The sequence below is a fragment of the Chaetodon trifascialis genome, chromosome 19, assembly GCF_039877785.1.
Source record: "Chaetodon trifascialis isolate fChaTrf1 chromosome 19, fChaTrf1.hap1, whole genome shotgun sequence".
NCBI classification, from domain to species: Eukaryota; Metazoa; Chordata; class Actinopteri; order Chaetodontiformes; family Chaetodontidae; genus Chaetodon; species Chaetodon trifascialis.
The window spans coordinates 12,260,230-12,280,620 of record NC_092074.1 but is presented as its reverse complement, the minus strand read 5'-3'; the positions used below and the strand labels follow the sequence as shown (position 1 = coordinate 12,280,620).

At 42.1% G+C, this 20,391-nt stretch overlaps 1 protein-coding gene across 1 annotated transcript in view; it reads left to right on the top strand.

Annotated features, from left to right (window-relative positions):
- The window catches only part of nbas (NBAS subunit of NRZ tethering complex), a 141,709-nt gene that overhangs the window by 64,664 nt on the left and 56,654 nt on the right, over positions 1-20,391 (top strand). Inside the window, exons 37-43 of the mRNA XM_070987158.1 lie at positions 427-603; positions 1,164-1,277; positions 2,491-2,614; positions 7,292-7,368; positions 8,197-8,334; positions 18,553-18,776; positions 19,027-19,137. Coding sequence (XP_070843259.1) covers positions 427-603; positions 1,164-1,277; positions 2,491-2,614; positions 7,292-7,368; positions 8,197-8,334; positions 18,553-18,776; positions 19,027-19,137 — 965 coding nt within the window. The remainder of the gene's footprint in view (positions 1-426; positions 604-1,163; positions 1,278-2,490; positions 2,615-7,291; positions 7,369-8,196; positions 8,335-18,552; positions 18,777-19,026; positions 19,138-20,391) is intronic.

Below are 20,391 nucleotides of genomic sequence, written 5' to 3'. Positions count from 1 at the left end.
GGGCTCTGTGCTGCCTGTAAAGTGCATATTGTAATTCCCTTACGCAGTGCACAAACAAACTGACAAACACAAAGAGCCCTGCATTCATTGAAGTGCTCCTCTCAAGTACCTAATGAAAAAAAAACAGAACACAACCATCTCTAATACCACATTGATACTCAAGAGTCCTCTACTCAAAATTTGTCCTTTTGTCTAATATAACAATACAGATGTAGCGATCAGAGAACTCCTCTGATGCTGCTTTTTCTATTTCCATAAAAAAAAAATGTTCAAAGGATCCTGTAGCACTAACGCAGGATGATTTCAAGCTGTAAAGACTATCACTGTGGATATTACTGCAGACACACCAGAGTGACACACTAGGATAACATGGCTGTTGTATCCTTTTTGTCCACCATGTCACGTCTGTCACCTGCTTGGCCCCAGGCCTGCGCCCCCTCTGTGAGCTCCCCTGTGGGGACAGCAGGGGACCTGCTGCACAGGACTACAGCCAAGACCATGGAGGTGCTGACCACTACAGGACTGACCACCAAGGCCGTGCTGGCTGCAGTCAGCGACCATCACTGGTGGAAGGATTCACTCAACTACCTCCGGCCGCTGCAAGTAAGACGTCTCTGGCTTTGAATCAGGTGGTCTGTGGTGAAGCTGGTGGCAGTTTTCTATGTCAGGGGCTATAATAACCAACTAGTTTGTGTGTGAAAGTGTGTGTGTTTTGTATGTCTGCAGATGTATTCACTTTATGCTTATTGTCAACTCTCACTGGTTCCTGAGCTGCACAACATGTGTGTGTGTGTGTGTGTCTTTGGCTGTGCGTGCGTGAAAAGGCTCCCCCCTTATATCTCACACACTTGCTCACAGACTTCACAGTCCTCGTCCAAAAACAACCAATCAAGAGCTCGTCTCTTGCATAATTAATTGGCCCGCCTGTTGAATATTTCAATATCTGGCGGTTTGCCGGCGGCTGAGCAGGCTCGGTGGTCGCCTGGGCGGAGATTGATGGCGTCTCCGGTCTCGACAGCGATTTGGGGTGGTGGCTCGTGGTCGCAGGTTTCTGAGGAGAGAAAGAAAAAACAAACACTGAGGGAATGTGAGCTGTGGGATAGAGAGATGACAGTGCTGTGGGCATGTTGTGAAAGTTTAATGATGTTTTGATGGCTCCTCAGGGTCTCGATGCAGGAGCCACTAGTCAGGAAGGGGCGTGTGAGAACTCCAACCTGGAGCGTCAAGGCTGTAGCCCCTTTTATCAGGACGTCACTGATGATCCCTATGTAGACCCGGTGAGTGGCTTAAGACCAGTAGGTCCCATGCCTCATTATTTTTCCTTCCTTTTCACTTTCCTGTTATCCGTATGCCTCCGTCTTTTGTTTACCTCAGGCCACCTTCTTAAATTACAGCAAAAAAATGCCTGAGTAGGTTTATGACTCAAGGCATTTAATTAGATTTTTTTTCTCCTATGACTTATAAATTCCTTCAAAAACAGTGTTGAGACAAAATGAATATTGATTTTAGACCACGTAATTTTAATACCAAAAGCAATTTGAGAGTGCTAACGGTGCTTTACAGGAAGAAAGAAGGATAAACTTAAGAATGATGGTATGATCCGAGTGAATAAAACGGAAGATGTGTTAAAGAATGTAGCACTGATGGAAGATGTGATGTATGTATTCGATGAACAGGGGGGAGATGAATATCATGAAATCCAAAAGAAAAGAATATCAACAGATGGAGTTATGGAAGTGGAAAAGAACAAAGTGAGAAAAGGAGTAGTTTGACCTTTATGCCTAGAAAATGGTCGCCCTGGGCTAAGACTGGGCTTTTTACTCAGAGACACAAATCATGTGGATAGCTAAAAGAGTGGACGCGAGGGGAAACAGAGAAGGCCGATACATCTCTTCTCATGACATTTTAATAGGCCTCTCCAAATCCCTTCCTCCGCTCCATCTCCAGCATTCATCCATCTTCCATCATCCATCTACCAATAATGGCTCCCCACGTCCATCCGTCTGTGAGCCGGCTGATCAATGAGATTGGTTTTTACCTTAACAGTTTCAATGAAGGAAGTGGGGAGGGAGGAGAGGCTGATTGAGAGAGAAAGAGAGACAAATGCAACAAGACAGAAAGATGGATGGAGTGAGAGCGGCGAAGACAGACAGGAAACGCTGTGTGTTGAAGCGATGGCTCTGAGGCCGGCGAGAGCGCAGACTCCGTTGTTCACCTCTCAGACGCTTGAGAAATAACTTGCGTACAAGAATCCTATAAATGAATTATCACAGGGCCCCATGTTAAAAGGCTTTATTTGGCTGTGAAGTTCATTTGTTTACTCCATCTCTCATCTGTCTGACGCCCTGGGAATTAGGGCGCTCAGTCACCTTAATCACATCTCGCTGTGCCATTTTCTGATCTGCTCTCCGTACTGTTGGGATTTCCTCACTACAACAATATGCGTAAGGTATTTATTAGTCACCCTCTCTTCTCCGGTCTTTCTATTAGAGTCAAGATGTGTATTCATCGTACAAAGACGTGCCTCAGGAAAACTTCGCTGAGGTTTTGTTGAGGACGGGCAAACTGGCAGAGGCCAAAACTGAAGGACAAACCCTGTTTCCGGCCACGGAGGGTAAGCACGCATATGCCAGTTACACACGCAGATATGTGAGAAATCGTACAGTCGCCTTTTTCTGATGCAAGATATAAACCATGTTATACCACCTGTTTTCACACCCCGGTCTTGAAGCCCCCGACTAATTGCAGAATTGCAATTTGTGCCAGATCAGTTGTCATTTGACATTCAGTTTGAGTCGGCTCTTGCGCAGCTTGAGCTCTTCCACGGTCCGATTTCCCGCACGGCTGCTCTCAAAAAATCTGTTTTAAACTGTTGCGATTTATTTTTCTAAAATCCCGTCAGAGTAGTATTTTACATGTTGCCGCTGTAATCTCGACTGAGACTGTGCTGTGAAAGAAATAAAGCTGAACTTTGCCTCAGAACAGACAGACCATATTGTCTGCATCTTCCAGCCATCTGCGGCGCCGTGCTTTCCTTTTTTTTTAAGACGCGCTTTCTGTTAGTAAGGCTGCTGCACTCTTTATCGTCAGCGTTTTTTGACCATGCAGTTGTTGTGCTGATCGACCGGGAGTCCCGTGTTTAAGTGATTTGATTGAGTTGATTGATCCGTCCTGTATCAGCACAGAAGGCGAACGCGTTGCACGTGCAGACGGGCTGATAGCAAAACATTTAGTGAGAGTTCAGGCAACCTACAACATTAGTTGCCTGTGAGTTGGCTGCTGACTGGATCATTTGGAGCAACTCAGATGTTGTTTTCAGAAGCTTTTGTAATGCAGTTGAAGTATTTTTGTCTCTCATTCCTACCCTCAGTGAGCTTTTCCTAAATCTAGAAGTGAAATTTCTTTTCTTTTTTACACAAATCAAGTGTTTCCTAGTTAAAGATAGAGTGAATGAATATTGCTGCTTCTTGCTGCTCGTCGTAGTGAATCTGCGGCATTTGCAGGAGGCACTTTGCCTTCTCTTCATCCGTCTAGCCAGGGGAGTCCAAATGTGGTGGACGAGGGGACAACATGTGAAGAATAGCCTGATATTGATTAATTAATGTATACCCACGCGTCCCACGGCAACAGTAAATAATGACACGTCACTGGAGAGATAGCATCAAGTCAAAGCATCAAGGCCACGCTGTGTGATGGATCGCAGCTGCTCGCCAAAATCAATGCCACTCTGAAAATAAAAAGCAAACGCATGTGTATGTGTCACTGCGTGCATGTGTGTGTTTGAATACTAATACGTGGACAGTGAAGAATGCGAGGCACACGCGCTCGCACATCCCGCCAAGTCCAAACTCTCCCTGCTGCCGTCATTCAAATGAATATCTCTCTTCTTAAAAGTCACCTTCCCTACGGAGCTGCCGCGGAGTGCGACGTGTGGAGAAAGAGAAAAGCCGGTCTGGACGGCATCGCGTCTGATAACAACCTTCGATTAATGACTCCCGTATCGGCCCGCCACACCGGCTGTCCTCAAAAACAGACTGGGAGATGGCCTTTAAGAAAATAAATATATTGATTTCTCACCTGGCCCAGATAAGGTGGAGGTAATTAATGATGACACAAGTGGAAAGTGACTCAATGGGATTGAGCTGAGTAAGGTGGTGTGAGGAGAAACAGGGGGAGATGCGCACACACAAACACACAGACACACACACACACACACACAAAGAGAGCATGGCGTGCTGCCATTGGCCGCATGTTAGATCAGGCCATAATCAGTTGTTTTTCACACTGCCTGCACAGGTGAAATAGTAATAAGTCACTGTCTCACCATCCCGCTAACAATTTGCCCGATTTAGCTGACACAGGAAACTGTGTGTACGTGTGTATGTCTGTGTGTGTGTGTGTGTGGACGCACACATGCCCAGTCTCACACACTCACTCTGCCACACGGTGTCTCTTTATCACTCTCCCTGTTTTCCCCCCTCCCTATCTATCTCTCTCTCTCTCTCTCTCTCTCTCTCTCTCTCTCTCTCTCTCTCTCTCTCTCTCTCTCTCTCTCTCACAAGCAGAAATAGTGTACGCTTTTAAGTCAGGGTTATCTGTTCTGTGTGTGCGTGTGTGTGTTTACCCCTCTGGTAATTCCTGTCCCGATGGTATCAGTAGCTTTAGAGAGGCGTGTAATCAGCTCATTCTGAGGTGTAGCTCATTGAAACCCAGGGGGTAGGAGAGGAGGGGAGAGGAAAACGAGAAAAGGAGGAGGGTGGGCACTCTGCGTAAGAGAGCAGTTATGGCTCTTTAAAGCGGTGCAACACTCCACCCTGCTCACACACACACACACACACACACACACACACACACACACGACAAACCTCCAACTACATGTGTTAGGTACTGGCCTGTGTGTGCGCATATGCATATTAGTGTGCATTTTGCTCTACAGGAAATGTCTGTCTCCCTTTGCCCCCCCGCCTCCATCTCTCTCCCAGTGTCCATGCTCTACTTTTCTCTGTCTGTTCCATTTTGTCTCAGGCTCTTATCACCAACACAGGCTTTTGTTCTCCTTGGGTCTGAGACTACAAAGTGATTCTGTCTGCCTCTGCTTCTCTCTGCTCTCTCCCACTGTTTCCTCAGAGTGAGCGAGCGAGCGAGTGAGTTAGAGAGCGATTAACTAAGGGAGTCTGTTTGTTTACAGTGTTTGGTGTTCGTCTGGTAAATACAAGAAGTTTTAATCGCAATTTTTGCGTGCGTGCATGCGTGTCCTTGTGTGCGCCCGTTGTGGCCTCAAGGCCAGCGGTTTCAAAAAAGTCCATCCCTTCACCCAAAGCTCTGTCTAGACTCCATACCCCATCAGCCTTGAGGAGACCGAAAACATGGGCTATGTCCCAATTCCATATTACATGCTCTACAACTCTAAGCTAATAAGATAGAATAGAATAATAGTTGATATATACTTAAATCAGTCAGTTTGCATAATAGAAATTTCAGATTTTTCTCTGTTTTGAGTCTGTGGGAGCAACACACAGAAGAAATGAAAGAGAAATTCACAGCTGTAGATCATTTAGATTCATTGCGTATGGGGGTGACGCAGCTTGAGGAAATGTTTGAATGATTGTAAAAGCAGTTTTTGTTCTCTTTGGGAAGGTTTAATGCAGCATTCATGCATTGTCGACAAAATGGGAAGAACAGGAAAACCTCTTGTTATTCCGTTATTGCAGTCAGAATTGAAATAGCCTGAATTAGCTACTATGGTTCTGTATTTACAGTTAAGCCGATGGACCACATTTCTCCTTTTAAATCAATTGCATTTGTGTTGTATAAGCGCATTAGACTTTATTTAGTATTTAATTTTTGAAGCCATTTTGCCACCAGTTTGTTGACATTTCTGTAGTTCTTTGTACTGAGTGGCAGGTAATTGTGATGTGGAGTTACTACGAGAGGGCTGATGTGAGTGAAAGCTCATAATTACAACCTGAAAGGTGTGACATGAATGCAGCATAATTGGAGGTAGCATTCCAAAGTCTGATTCCTGTCCTTTGTCCTTGTCCTGTCTAATCATACAAAACAGTTGAGTACATTCATTCAAGGATGGTATGAAAGTAAATATATAGTTTGACAGTTCCAACTTAAAATTCGCTCAGATTTTTCTGGAGCTTTAAGCCACTTCAACCAGTTTTCATCAGTGGATGGAGAGTGCGTATTTATCAAGGAGATGAATCAGTTGAGGGCAGAACCGTACAATTATTTTCATTAATGGTTAATCTACCAAGTGTTTTCTCAATTAATCAATTCATGTTTGATGTAATAAATTAGTGGAAAAGGCTAATCAGAGTTTCCCGAAACCCAATGTGATGTGTTCAGTTAAGACCAAGAAAGTAGAATATTCACATTTGAGAAGCAGAAACCAGTAGATTTTTTTGCCATTTCTGCTTGAGAAAATCACTCAAATGATCCATCAAAATGTGTGCTCCTTTATTTTCAGCTGATTAATAATTAATAATTGCTTAATCATGTCAGCGCTTCTGTTTACATGCGAGCTCAGTAGCTCTAAAGTGGAGCTTTAGTTGGATTTTGTTTGTCAGACTGCTGTTACCAGGGTCAACACTGAACTGTCACGTTCGAGCATTATACCGTATATATTGTACACTCAGTATGTATTATGGAACTGGAACACAGCAATAAATTGCCCAGAGAAACCTTTAATCAGAGACTGCTTCTTCACAGTCGACATGACCTGCTCACCAGATCAGTAGTTCAAACTTACATGTTGAAAGCAGTTAAACACAGATCATTTTGGATTCTTTTAATCAAACTCCCCTGCCTGCCCCTGCCCTCAGTATGTATAGGCTAATTTGACATTCAGGGAACTCAACTTTAAAGTGCACTTAGATGAAGTTTGGACTCATCTGGAGAGCACTTATTAGAAGTGGGCATGTACTTACTCTTTGAATAATGAATGCTTTCTGTGCAAGAAACCAGTACACACGCGCGCGTACACACACACACAACCCATACACAACATATGCAAGAAAGTACACACAGACAGGCACGCGACAGCCCAGCAAGAAGATGGACAAAATCCCAGAACAGAAACCCAGAAGATTTGTAATGACGCTTCTTGTCTTTATCCTCTATTTTTACCTCCCCTCTCTTTTGTCTGGCCCACAGAGGGGTGTATTCTGACAGGCACTGTCGTCTGTGCGCAACAAACGTGGGATGAGACTTGTCCAAGAGGGAAGGGTTGGTTGTTAATCCTCAGCACTTTAGTTAAAGTCTTTTCTCCCCCCCATCCCTCCAGTTTTGCTGCAGCTGGCCAACGATGCATTTCCCAGGGACATGATGCTTGCGCTGTCCTACTTACTGGCCCTGCCTCAGGTAGGTGGACACACAGTTGCGCGCGCACACACACACACACACACACACACACACACACACACACACACACACACACACACACAGCTTTATTTTAGGCACACTCACACATTCCAGTAATGTGTAACAATGTAAGTGTGGTTGTATTTTAGTGAGATTCTGGCAAATGGCTGAGTGCAAATGAGTCCATATCCTCTATCGATCCCTTGTCTTTCTACATGAGCTCTTGTGGTGGGCAGTTTGTATCATCAGTGTGTCAGATCAGCAGTACCATCACAATACGTGGCTCCTGTTTGCCTTGCCTCAGCTGTCAAAGGAAAAGTCAGTGTACTTTGATTGCTAAGAAAAAATATGAGGCAGAGAAACCTACTGGCAAGTAGTAGGTGGTGTTCAAGTGGAGGTGGTTAAATCCCCGGTGAGTCTTAACACTCGCCGTGTCTCCAGTGAAACGCTTTACTGCTGGAGTGCATATTACATAGATAGAGTATTTCCTGGAGAGCTTTTTAACTTCACTCAGATTACACGTCTGAGGTAATAGACAAACTGACTGGCTCTGAGTTCTGCATGGGTTGACACAATAAACACAGTTTTTCCCCTCAGGGTGCCGTTGATTGAATATTTAACTTGTTATTTTGATTTTGAACTGCTTGTTTTTCGACATTATGAACTGTACTAAGAATGGCCATGAGAGATTTTTTTCTTTCTTTCAGCAGATTCAGCATCGGAAGTTAATCAAGGAAGTGGTGTTTATTTGCATTTTCATTTTGCTTAATGTTTTTCTCCCACCACCAGTTTTATTTTCTTATCATGCATTTCCATCCATCTATGCAGGTACTGGATGCCAACAGGTGTTTTGAGAAACAGTGTCACTCTGCCTTGTCACTCCAGCTGGCAGCCTACTACTACTCCCTGCAAATCTACTCCCTGCTCACACCCTGCTTCAAGAACAAGAACCACACTCTCTACCAGGTTAGCAGGGATACTGGTTATGTGTGTGGGTGGTTGAGTGAATGGAGATATTGGGTAGTATGCTGAGGTGGGAGGTGTCAAAGTCAAGAACACAGAGAGATGTTCTTCCATCTGTCGTATAATTGCCGCAATGACATAAACAAGATCAAGCTGTTTTGTGCAGATGGGTTTAGAAAAAGTTTTTTGAAACCTTAGACGCTAAGTGCAGGTTTTAGCCTCTTTAGTCAGTGCAGTTTACAGTAGAGTTTTTAGTAGAGGTCTGCGTGATAGTGCATGCACTCTTATGTAAGTTTTGGGGTTTTTTAAAGAGCATTTGCAGGCAGAGCAAAGAGGACAGCAATACAATCATCCCTTGAGTCAGACACTGAACCCAAGTTGCTCCCAATGGGCAGCTCGGTGCCTTGCATGGCAGCTCCATCAGCATCGTTGCGTCAGTGTGAGTGTGAGTGGGAGAATGAGAGGTTAGAATTGTAAAATGCCATGTTCGTTAAGGTGGAAAAGCACAGTATGAATGCAGTGCATTTACCATAATGTATTTGACAAAGGCTTTAACTACTCCCTGAGTGGCAGATAATTACAAGTCTCCAGAAAATCACATTTTTTAAGTAATTATATCACATTCAAATGTTGATGTCATTCAGAGCAGTTAGAAAAAGGCAGGAAAGAGTAGTCGTGCTGTTTTGTGGAAGTATAAATGAGTGTCATCTGCATAGTGCTGAAATCCCACCTGTATCATATTATGACTCAGCACAGTCTCAGAAATGTTTATTAAGAAAGTAAAGCAGCAAGCAGCAACGTCACCAATCTCTTTACATCTTATATGACATAAAACGATTATCTATCTAACTAGCTTGGCTAAGCCAAGCTACAGATAAGTCAGCATTTTAATACATTTTGCAGTCCACATTTTTAACTCCTTTGCTTTCAACTAGCATTGAGGTTGAACTAAAGTCATCTTATTCTACATTGACAGCACCATTAACTCACACATATATATTTAAATTTTGTTTTAGCTTTTCATTGAAGCTGTATGATGTTTTTTGTGGCTGCATCATTTCGTCAAATATGTTGCGCATCATTTTATACGTTTCCTCAAAGCTCATTATGACGTATTTCGTGTCTTTGAAAACTTAAATAGTATTTAAAATTAAGTAATCCGTGGGAATGAAAGGTGAAAGCAACAAATAGTAACAAATTCAAGTCATTGTAAGTGAGTGTCATTTCTATTTTGTGTTATTGTGTTGAAAATACATTTTGGTCCTTTTTTTGGTTCAAATTGCGTTTGGTTCCTCAGATGGAGACCATTGTTTGCGGCAAAGTGGGAATACAAAAGGCTTTACAGTGATGTAAGAGGCAAAACATGAACACAATCAGACATCATAATGGAACAAACTGGGAAAATAACACTCAGGCTGAAAATAACTATGATTATCCCTTTACTCGTCAGAATAGACTAACTTAATCCACTTATTTATGCTTTAGTCCAAATGCTGGATTGTGTGTTAACGCTTCTGTTTGCCATGTGTCTGCGTTTGTGTTAATATATGTGTGTAAAATAGATTGCCCCCCCCCCCCATGTCTTAATAATAGCAGCCAGACATTTTGCATAATTGACTCACTCTTAGACTCTGCATTACATGAAATTTAACCATGCGTAAATTGCAAATTAAATCTAATTGTTGGATATGGCGTCACACTGATGTCCCGTTATGTTGTTTACTTAAACAATCCAAGCCGTAAGTCGCAACAACATGCCACATTACTGTATGTTCCTTTTCTTCTTACAAAGAACAAGAGAACAGAATATAACAGTGAGAAGGAGAAGAATTGGATAGTGATGGCGAAAGAGTGGCACCAGGGTTGTTGGGGGGTGAATAAGAGAAGAAATGGCTTTGACCTTTTCCTTGAGTGGACTGTGACTCTCATGGGTTTTAGCCTAGGTGGAAGGAAGGGAGGTAAAATGTTGAAATAAAAGAACTGAAGAGGGAAAGAGGCCAGCAGAGGAAGTGGATAAGTGTGTCCCAGTTGACATTCAAGGTCAGGACTGTGCACAGAAACACACACACTCCCACACACACAAGTACACCAACAAGTTACACTCAACACTCCACACACAGATGCCCGTCGCCACACACTGCCACGCACATCCTCCCTGCATCCTAATGGTAGTAATCACTCTCCCACCTCCTGCCTCAAGTGAAGTTCAAGTCCATTAACTTAATATATACACCTTTTCCTCCTCTGCTCTACACTTTGGAAGTTGTACCTTCATTTTTAGTTCATTTCTTCTTTTTTTTATCTGTCATTTCCTTTGAGTTTTTTTTTTTCTTTAACATGTTCTACCAGAGTGCGTGCTTGTTATCGTTGTGTTCCAGGTCTTGCCTTCACTCAGCTCTTATTGATGAGGCAGTGGCAACTTTTACTTTAACACTGATAGAAGCAGGAGGGAAGAAGACCATTAAACCTTGATTTCTTTCTCCATATTCACCATCTTTTTTTTTCTTTTCTTCTCCACTATGTGCTCTCTGTGTCCCTCTTCTTTTCTTGTTTTTTTTTTCCTCTGTCAGTTAAGTTTAATGAATTTCTTTGTTGGCATGACAGTTCTGTTATTATGCGTCTCCATGCTGCTGCTTTCCGTTCACATTAGGTTGCTCATCCTGCTATCGTTCCTCCCTCCTTCAACACTCTGTTTAGAGGCTTTTCCCCCCATAGGCCTGTCTTGCTCTTGTCAAATCTAAGGCCTCTCCATCCACAATGCTATCTTGACAGTCCATACTTTATACATTTCTCTTGTGCTTTCTTTAGCTCTCTTGCTGTAGCTTATCTTTTAAGGGCACACACAGCGTCTGATATTTAATTTCAGATATATATATATATATATATGACAGGGGGCGCGTATCAGAATTTCCAGCATGTGCTTGCTTTGCATCACGTCTGCAAGCATGTGTTTTTAGCGTTTTTATAAGTTCTTGTGGCCTTTGCTTGTGTCTGGGGTGGATGTGTAACTACAGTAACATGTTGTGTGCATTCAAGTGTTAGATCTGTTTTCGTGCGACAGCGGGTGGTGTATGTGTGTGTGTGCTGTGGTGTGTCAAGCTGTCTCCAAGTGTTTCCCACTCTCCACTTGAAGAGCAGTAACATTGTGTCTCAATAACTCTCACGCTCTTTCAATTCTCTTGTCATTATCACATAATTTCATACCCAAGCAATAAGACACCAAACACTCAAGCCACTGAAGTCATTCAGTTGCAAATAGGAACACAAGTCTCTGAGGGTTTACTCTAGGTGTTTGATGTGTTTTTAAAGCCTCAATCAACACCCTATTTCCTCACACTTCTGAAGATATAAAGGTTTTGGAACTTAAGCTGCCTGCAAAGAGAACATTAAAATTTAAGGTGAAGGAAACACTTCAATTAAATTAACTTCAGGCTGTGTTTTATATACGGGTAAAACAGGAGATTTGAACAGAAAAAGCTAAACAGTCTTCACGTAAAATGCATTAGACACAATTGAAATTACATGATCATACAGTACGTATGCATTCATGAATGTCACATCTCATGCTCCGTTATGCTGTTGAACCTTATCTACTCAAAACATACGTTCATACAGAAAATTTATCATTTCTTGACATTTATGCTAATAAACTTACGATTAGAAGTGTAAAACCTCACCTCATGCCATAACATCCTCACAGCGTCATTGTTACACCACAGATTAGAGACCAGATCTTCACATCAGTTGAGCACACGTGAAATGTGTTGTTGTCTAACCCAGTAGTTCCCAACCTTGGGGTCCCAATCCCCACTAGGGGTCGCCAAAGTGTCACAGGGGGGTTGCGAGACCTTCTTTTATTTTAAGGGGTGTAAGAAAACATAAAAGAAAAAATATGCAGTTCTTCTAAATCTCAGTTTCATTCATTTCTGTGGAAAAAACTAAATGAAATTGTTATTTTTGAAGCTTAGATTATTGTTTAAGATATAAAGTTAAAAAAAGCCTCAAAGCATAAGGCCACTGTGAAGACTTGAACACGAGCTGTATTCACAGAGCCTTTAGTCTCTGCTAAACAGCCCCGTCCTGCATTAGAAAAGTAAGCAGTTAAAACATCCAAAGAGCTCATGAAACAATGGGCAAGCGTCAGGGAGAGGAAAATAGTGAATTTGTGAACAAAGAAGCCTATTAAGTATGTATGATTGTTAAGAATTAAGAAATACATAATGCAGACAGAGAATTGTCTAAAATGTTGCTGAAATGTCAGGAAAAATCATCTCTGATGGAATATTCACAGGAAATAATCTGCTCGAAATTCAAATTCATTCAACCAGCTTTTTTCTTACACAAACTTTATCTGGGTTAACTACAGTTTATCAGTTACTCTGAATATAATATGAAATATCCATAAAATATGTCACTTTTTCAGGTCGTCTGTTCTCTCAGTGATAGAAAAGGGGTCGACAACCAAAAGAGGTTGACAACCACTGGTCTAATTTATCCATTAATCTCTTGACGCAGGATGGTGCATCACATTTCACTGTTAAGATTGTACACGCTCACATGTTAGCATCGAGCGCTATTACTACATTTGTTAAGTGAGAAAAAGGCATTGAAGACAAGACCTCGACCTCTTAACACAAAGCTGCGTGAATGCTAATGAATCTCAGTAAAATTGACAACAGTGCTGTATATTGGTGTTTATAATGCTCCATGCTGCACAATAATTCACTTATACTTTATTGATCCCTGTGGGGATATTTTCCTTCTGTGTTTGACCCTCCTACTACTGTAACCACTTAGCTGCAGTGGGAAGCCACAGCATAGCCCAGAGACCAATTCAACTTCTGAGACCAGTGCTTTGGTCAATGTCAGTTGTAACATGAGTCCTGAACATACATGTATTTAGACTACTCTGGGAAACCGCATGGAGAACATGTAAAGAAAGGAAGTCTAGCATCTTCTTAAAGGAAAATTCAGGTCTGGTCTTCTTAGTATATGTTTTGGCCATTGTTAATCTTTGGCAGATGGGAGATAACGACATAATATTCACCAAGTTAATCACTGAGATGATGGAGTGTGACTGCATTGTTCAAAGGAAGTCAGATGGGGGCAAGAAACGTTAGCCTTCAGATGATCACACAGGTTTTCAACAGACAATAATAATAATACTAACACTAATACTTTAGTCCTGAGGTGTTGCAGCAATGCTGCTTTGCCAGTGTTATTATTTTGTATCTTTTTTTTAATCAAGTGATATTTTAAGCCTTTTTTTCCATTTTAAAGTATTGTCTTTTTAAGATATCTTGTCTTACTGCTTCCAGACAACGCTCAGCTCTCAGCCTATTGGAGATTCTGTTGCCCACTATTGACATTCAGAGCCTTTAACTGTTACTTTCCCATCTGATTATGGCTATCAGGCATGACGGAGCAGCACCAGGCTCAATGACACAGAGACTGGGTTTCCATTATTCCCCAAGGCATAATGAGCCGATTTCCACTTGCTCGCACTGGAAGTTTTCATTATACCGCCTAAAGTGCTCGTTTGCGAAATAGAGGCGCTCTTTACCATAATTGTTCTGCTGGTGGTGTTTACATCATGTTGCACAATAGCCCGTGTTTATGTAAGTGTTAAGGCCTGTTTACCTGTGCTTGTCAGTGTTTTAATGTGTGAGTTTTTCCTCGATTGTGTGTTTGTGTGTGTGTGTGCGAGATCACGTGCTTGTGCTTAGCATAATTGTGTCTGTGAATGTGCAGCCACTGTACAGTGCTGAGCAAAGAGATTGAGATTTTTCACTCAACCATTTATCTTCGCCTGCAGTCACCATTCTCTCACTGAGTATTGATTACTCACACTTATGGTACATACACACACACACGCACATATATTTAAACATTCAAAGCATACACAGTTGTACTACAGATACACATAATGTGACTTTAAGCGTATATCAAGCAGAAAAAGTGCTTACTGTAGCTCTTTGAATATCTCATTACGACATTTGGATATAAAATCCCTCAAATCATTGTTGGATTCTTTACTTTCATTTCATGTACTCAGATAAAGCCGGTGAATTGGAAAGCATATTTTCACCTTCAGTAAGTATATAAGTTTGTTGTTAATTCAACCTGAACGGAATCTTAACAGCATCAGTTTTTCAGGCTGCAAAAATATAGCACAGAGTTCAGGCAAAAATTGTACTGGGAGCAAAGATGAAAGCGTTTCTGTAATAGCATCAAGATCACTTAATAAAACACCACTTCTGCTGACATCTATTGAGATTTTGCATTGCCTGTGGTCATCGCAGATGTGTTTCAAATCATGGCCACAACAGGATTCGAGCTGCTGGTCTCGGGAGCTGACCTTGGATGTGCTGGACCACTGAGCCAACTCCCTGTTGCTGAATTGACTGGAATAATGAGTCGGGCTGAATGACTTCCCCATCATAGCAAAGCACCACAGACCCAATGACTTCACTTTCCTCTTTTTGTACAAATTGTACCCTTGTACCACAATCATTAGCAGTCTATATTTTACCCATGGGAGCCCTGTAGAGCAGAGAAGCTGCAGAAAGGGCCCTTTTAGACAAATATACACGCACTCTAAATGCACTGTTGCAGCTGACTGGGAATGTTTTAGACTAAGTAGTCTCTAAACCTTTCATTAGATGTACAGGGTTGACTGTGCTACATTACTCCTGTTACTCTTGCGCGTGTCTTCGTTCTTGGTTGTATCTTGTTTGTGATCAGTCCCCTTCATGGTGCATTATGACCCACAGCGCAGCCGAGCCTGTTTGTGTCCTTTCAAACTGGCGCCCAGTTTGGCTCCCCCCTGCATTCCTCCTAATTATGTGCACATACTGTATACACCATTTGTAGAATTAGTGCTAATGAGGCCACTGACTGTATAGCTAAGTGTTAGGCATGACATAAACACAGCTCATTAAGATCATTACTAGCTTACTCTCTAGAGAGGGAAGGCATGTCTCTTTCTCTGTAACCTCCATGTGATCGTTAGAGACGAACAGACACAGAGAGACATTATGTTTCAAATCTAGGTTAGCCTGAGTCATTTTGATTCATGTGTGTGTGGCATTGATGATCACACACAGACTAATATTGCACTGAGAATGTAACAGACCTTTGGGATCGTGTATGGCACTGTTTTTGATCATTACAATCAATAAATATGAGTTTATACTAGGACATTTTATTGCTGGACTGCCAGACTGATGGGAAGGCAGGGAGCCACACTAGGGTTGGCTCATTGTCTTCTTCTGTCAGTCCATTTTAGTCCACGGTGAAATATCTCAGCAGCTATTGGACTTTCTTGATTCCCTGATTTTTCATCTACTACCAACATCAGGCCAAACTTTTACTGTGTCTAATAATTGTGTTTTTGACAAAATATCCTCAAAACTGACATCCCATCACCCTCAGCTCTCTTTTAGTACTTTGGTCTTCAGTATTAATTCCCAAATGTTAGCTTGCTAACATTCTTAACTGATATGGTAAGCAATGTGAACATTATGCATGCTTCACATCATCATGTTTATATTGTCATTATGAGCATGTTAGCATGCTGAAGGTAGCATTTCACTCATAGCAGGACTGCAGGTTCTTCAGCTTGTTAAGATTTCAGTTTTATACTCTGACTTTTACTTTTACCCAGTGGTGGAAAACAATGCATTTGATGTGATACAAAGATTTAGTTAATCACAATAATAAAATTAACCGGCTCAAAGAGCTATAATAATATTTTATTTCATATACAAGGCAGTTTGGGAAAAAGGCAAAGGGATTTTTGATGAGTGCAGTGTTGCAACTGAAATGTAATAACATGGGAAATTAAGACTGAAGAGAGAGCAAGTGCAGTTGAAGAGATTTCAGACCAAGACTTTTTTTTTTTTTTTTACACTGTTCCCTCTTAAGCAGCATCACAGGAAGGAGGGGAGCATAGAGAAAAGAGCCTGTGGCAGCGGTGAAATATCTAAAAGGGGAGTTTGGGAGAGCTGGCTTCCTCCCAGCTGTGTAACATCACACACTACTTTATGCAATTATACTTTACATACAGTTTATAGATTCTCCCCTTTGAAGAAAGTGGCTTTTTAAGATACTTTGAAATTAAATAAGCAAGCCATTAGATAAGATGAAGACAAAAATGAGGAATGAGTGTTGTCTTTGCTTAATTTGAAGACTAATTGAGATTGCGAAGAATGCTTATTAGAAAGGAGACGGGTTGCTGAGATTCTTGAGTAATGAGAGAGGAGGGATAAAGACACTCAAAACTGGTGTTTGGAGAGGTAAGGGGGGGATTAGATATCCAGATAGCCAAAAAGGACAAAGTGCTGTGGATGAATGGCAGAGAGTGTGAGAGAGAGAATGCAAACAGTATTTCATCATGAAAGCCTTATTTCAATAAAACTCTTCAAACATCGGCCCGTCCATCACAGTTCCAGCAGACTTTCTTCTCTCTCTCCATGGTCTCCTTTGCGTGTCATTCTCCCTGGTCTAAAAATGGTGTCCAGAATGGCACCAGTATTAACAAATGCCATCCTGCTTTTTCTCTCCTTTTTGTCTCCCTCCCTCCTCTCCATGACTTTCCTCCTCCATCCTCCTGGCTTACCCCCGCCTTTCTATCTATACTCTCTACACTTTTAATATTCTTGCCTTTCTACCTCTTCTCCTCACACTCCCTCCTGCCCTGCTTTTGAACTGTGAATCTGCCACCATGACTGCCGCTAAGGCCGTATCTTAAGATGCACACACATGCTGAGAGCAGGAAGAGACACACACACTCACCTCACCACCTTGTTTCCAAGCTCGCACATTTCCAGCAGCCATAATTACCTTATGCAAATAAGATCAACAAATAAACCATCTCATCCTGCTGGGCGACAGCATATAAGATGCCAAAAACTAAATTCTGCAGCTCATTTAATTATAACAGGTGATGAGAGAGATACACCATGCACCTACCGCTCCCTGCACATGACACTCTCAATCATAAATGTGTATCCACCGTTGAGTTCCCCATAGGCCTGAATCACAGTAGCAATTGCAGTCCTGGTACACTTACCCATATTTTCTCACCGTGTCAGAAAAAAGGCCTGTATTGAGTTGCCTGATTCAACCCAGGTGCAGCAGTCAATCTCTTCTTGGAAGCCGAATCATAGAAGTAAGGCCGGGATAGTTAATCTGCTCCTACCCTTTTCTGCTGATTTTTGAAAATTGCAGCCATTTTTGAAAATAGGCTCATTAGTTCATCACGGCAAAGCAGAGGAAGATCTGTGAAGTTTTAGGTACCACGCGGTGCATGGCGTTTGAAGCTCAGCGTGTCACATAGTTTAATGATAAGCCTTGAGGGCAATGCGAATTTGGTCAAACCTGCCTTTAACAGTGTAGTGCACTGCCTGCATCGCTCTAAAGGGAAGAGCTGCATTTGAAAGCCAGTAAGAGGAAAAGATAGAAAAGGTAGAGACGAAGGGAATCTGTCCAGTGAGGTCCTGTTGTTCTCTCTGGTGGATATTATGGTAAATAATATACAGAAGGTAACGTACCAGGTAAACATAACTCAGGACAAAAAGGCAGATCAATGTCAGCAAACACAAAATACCACTTTCTTTCAAATACCTTTGAAAACTACACATTCCAGTGAACACTAAGTGCTTTTCCATCTATTTTTCATGTCTTTTTTATGCGCATTTTCATTTTGAGTAATAGAAAAACCAACTTGACTAAGGTGAAAATGTTGGTGTATTGATAAAAACAAATTGCAACAAAGTTGGAAATTTTCTCAATCCAGGATTGGAAGCACCAGGTTTTAAGTGGGCGTTCCCCCGCCTCCATCATGTGGCAAATCCAGAACAACAAAAACAAACTGCCGAATATTATAAACACATGGTCAGTCGTTCAGCATAGCACCATGTTTACAGTGCAGAAATGGAACAAGTTTAACAACAAGTAGGCTGAATTATTACAGATTTAAGTTTTTAAAATCAGTAGCTACTATGTTCACCCCTGCAGCAAAGGGGCAGGGACCTGCAAGTCCAGTTTTTCAGTTTCTATGCAGAGGAGTTTGCATGATAATAAATCTCAGGAGTACCGAATTTGACTTGTAGCACAATGTCTGCTTCATATCCTTTTAGCCCACCAGGAGACCAGCATGAAATAACACGTTCAGCTGCTGTTTGCGTGTAAACCTGACAATTATCCCCGTTTTCATAGGCGGACCCAAAGGAGCTGATTCGATTGGTCACACAGCATGTGTCTACGTATTCGAATTGGCCGGAGGAGCTGCAGAAGTTGATCGACCAGCTGCATGCATACAACGAGCGTCTCACAGACTTCACCCAGGCCCAGGTGCTGCAGGGACTGGGCCGTGGAGTGGACGTCCAGCGCTTCAGCTCTGACTCCGACTACAAGAAGGAGACCATTCTTGGCCTCACAGAGTAAGTCAGCAGGGGACTTAGAATAATATACTGTCAATACCATGTGTCCTCAACTGAATGATTAAACTTTGAGTACAGTTGTGTGTTGGCAATGTAGTTAGAAATCATTTTTCGTAGTGTAGTCAGTAAGGTGTACTTTATTTGGTCTGCCTTTTTTCATACCACAAGAGCGTTGGCTCTTTCTGCTTTATTTCGTTGAAATCTGATCATTATTTTCCTCCTCTTTGCATGTGTGTCTGTATGTGCTTAGGACACTGGATGACAGCGTGTACAGAATTGCTCTGTCTCTGGCGAAGCGCTACAGTGTTCCTCTGTGGGAGGTGTACATGACTCACCTCGAGTTCCTCTTTACAGACAGCGGGTACATGCACACACGCACACACAAATACGGACAGCATCACATAACCTCTCCCTGAGCTTTTTTCATCTCATGTTACTCATCTGCATCTGCTCACTTTCTATGGTGTCAGTTTGAAATACTTTGTGCATTTGAAATGCCCCTGCAAAGCTTTTGTGTTTGGATAAAGAAACATGTGTTGCTCAGGCCTACTTATGTATTCCCATGTCTAGTAAGTTTTTTCTTTACAAATACCCTTGGAAAAAAAGTGAATTTAAGCCGGACAACTGCTGCCACTGAGTTATGATAAAACTCGCCTACGTAGAAAGCACCGCAGAGTAAATCAAACATGTTGTGATTTTTTTTTTTTTTTGTGGGAGAGAGTGTGTCAGAGTCTATTTCCATAATTTATTTGCTCTCTGACTTCATAGCTGGGGATCTGACTAGCTCTGCACCTTTCCTTGTTTTAATAGAATGCCTTTTCAGCAGAGTTCAGATGCGTGCAAGTGTGTGTGTGTGAGTGCGCCTGTGTGTTTGCACGCACACACATGTGCATCTGTGATAAACATCCCCTGTCGCTTTCTGATATAAGGAAATGGTATATGGACTCCACTTAGCGATAAATTGCAACCTCTGCCTTCTTCAAACTCCACCACAGCTGCACCATGTGTGAGTTTCTCCCAGAATCTCAAGATCATGACGAATGCCTGAAGAATATTCACACTACAATCTTAACTACAATCTGCATCTGCAATGTGCACATTGACTTAATGGATGGATGGACATGGGGAGTGGTATGAATAGAGCAGAAAGGAAAAAAGACGCATACAGACAGAAGCACAGGCGCGAGATAGAATTCAGACTTTTATTGATCCGTGTAGGGAAACACATTCTTTGCATTTCAGTTATCCTGTTTGGTAGCAGCAGCGAACCAGATCTGAGGTCAGTACGTGGGTTAAGGGCAATAACAAGAGCCTTCCTAATGCATTACGTTTGTCTTACATTAATGTGACACTTTTGTTCAAGGTGGCTTACAATAAGTGCATTCAAGCTCTAAAGGTTCAAGAGCTAGATGTCAGTAAAAATTGGAAGTGCAATACTCCCTAATAAATAACTAAAGCGTGTTAGAGAGCCTGCAGCGAAAGGCAGTGACTCTGATGTCCTGACTGCAGTGTGGAGTTCACTCCACCAATTCAGAGCCTGAACTGAGAAGATCCTCAGCTGAGAAGAGAGACTGCAGAGTCCTCTGTGTGACCCGACAGCCAAACATCCAGAATT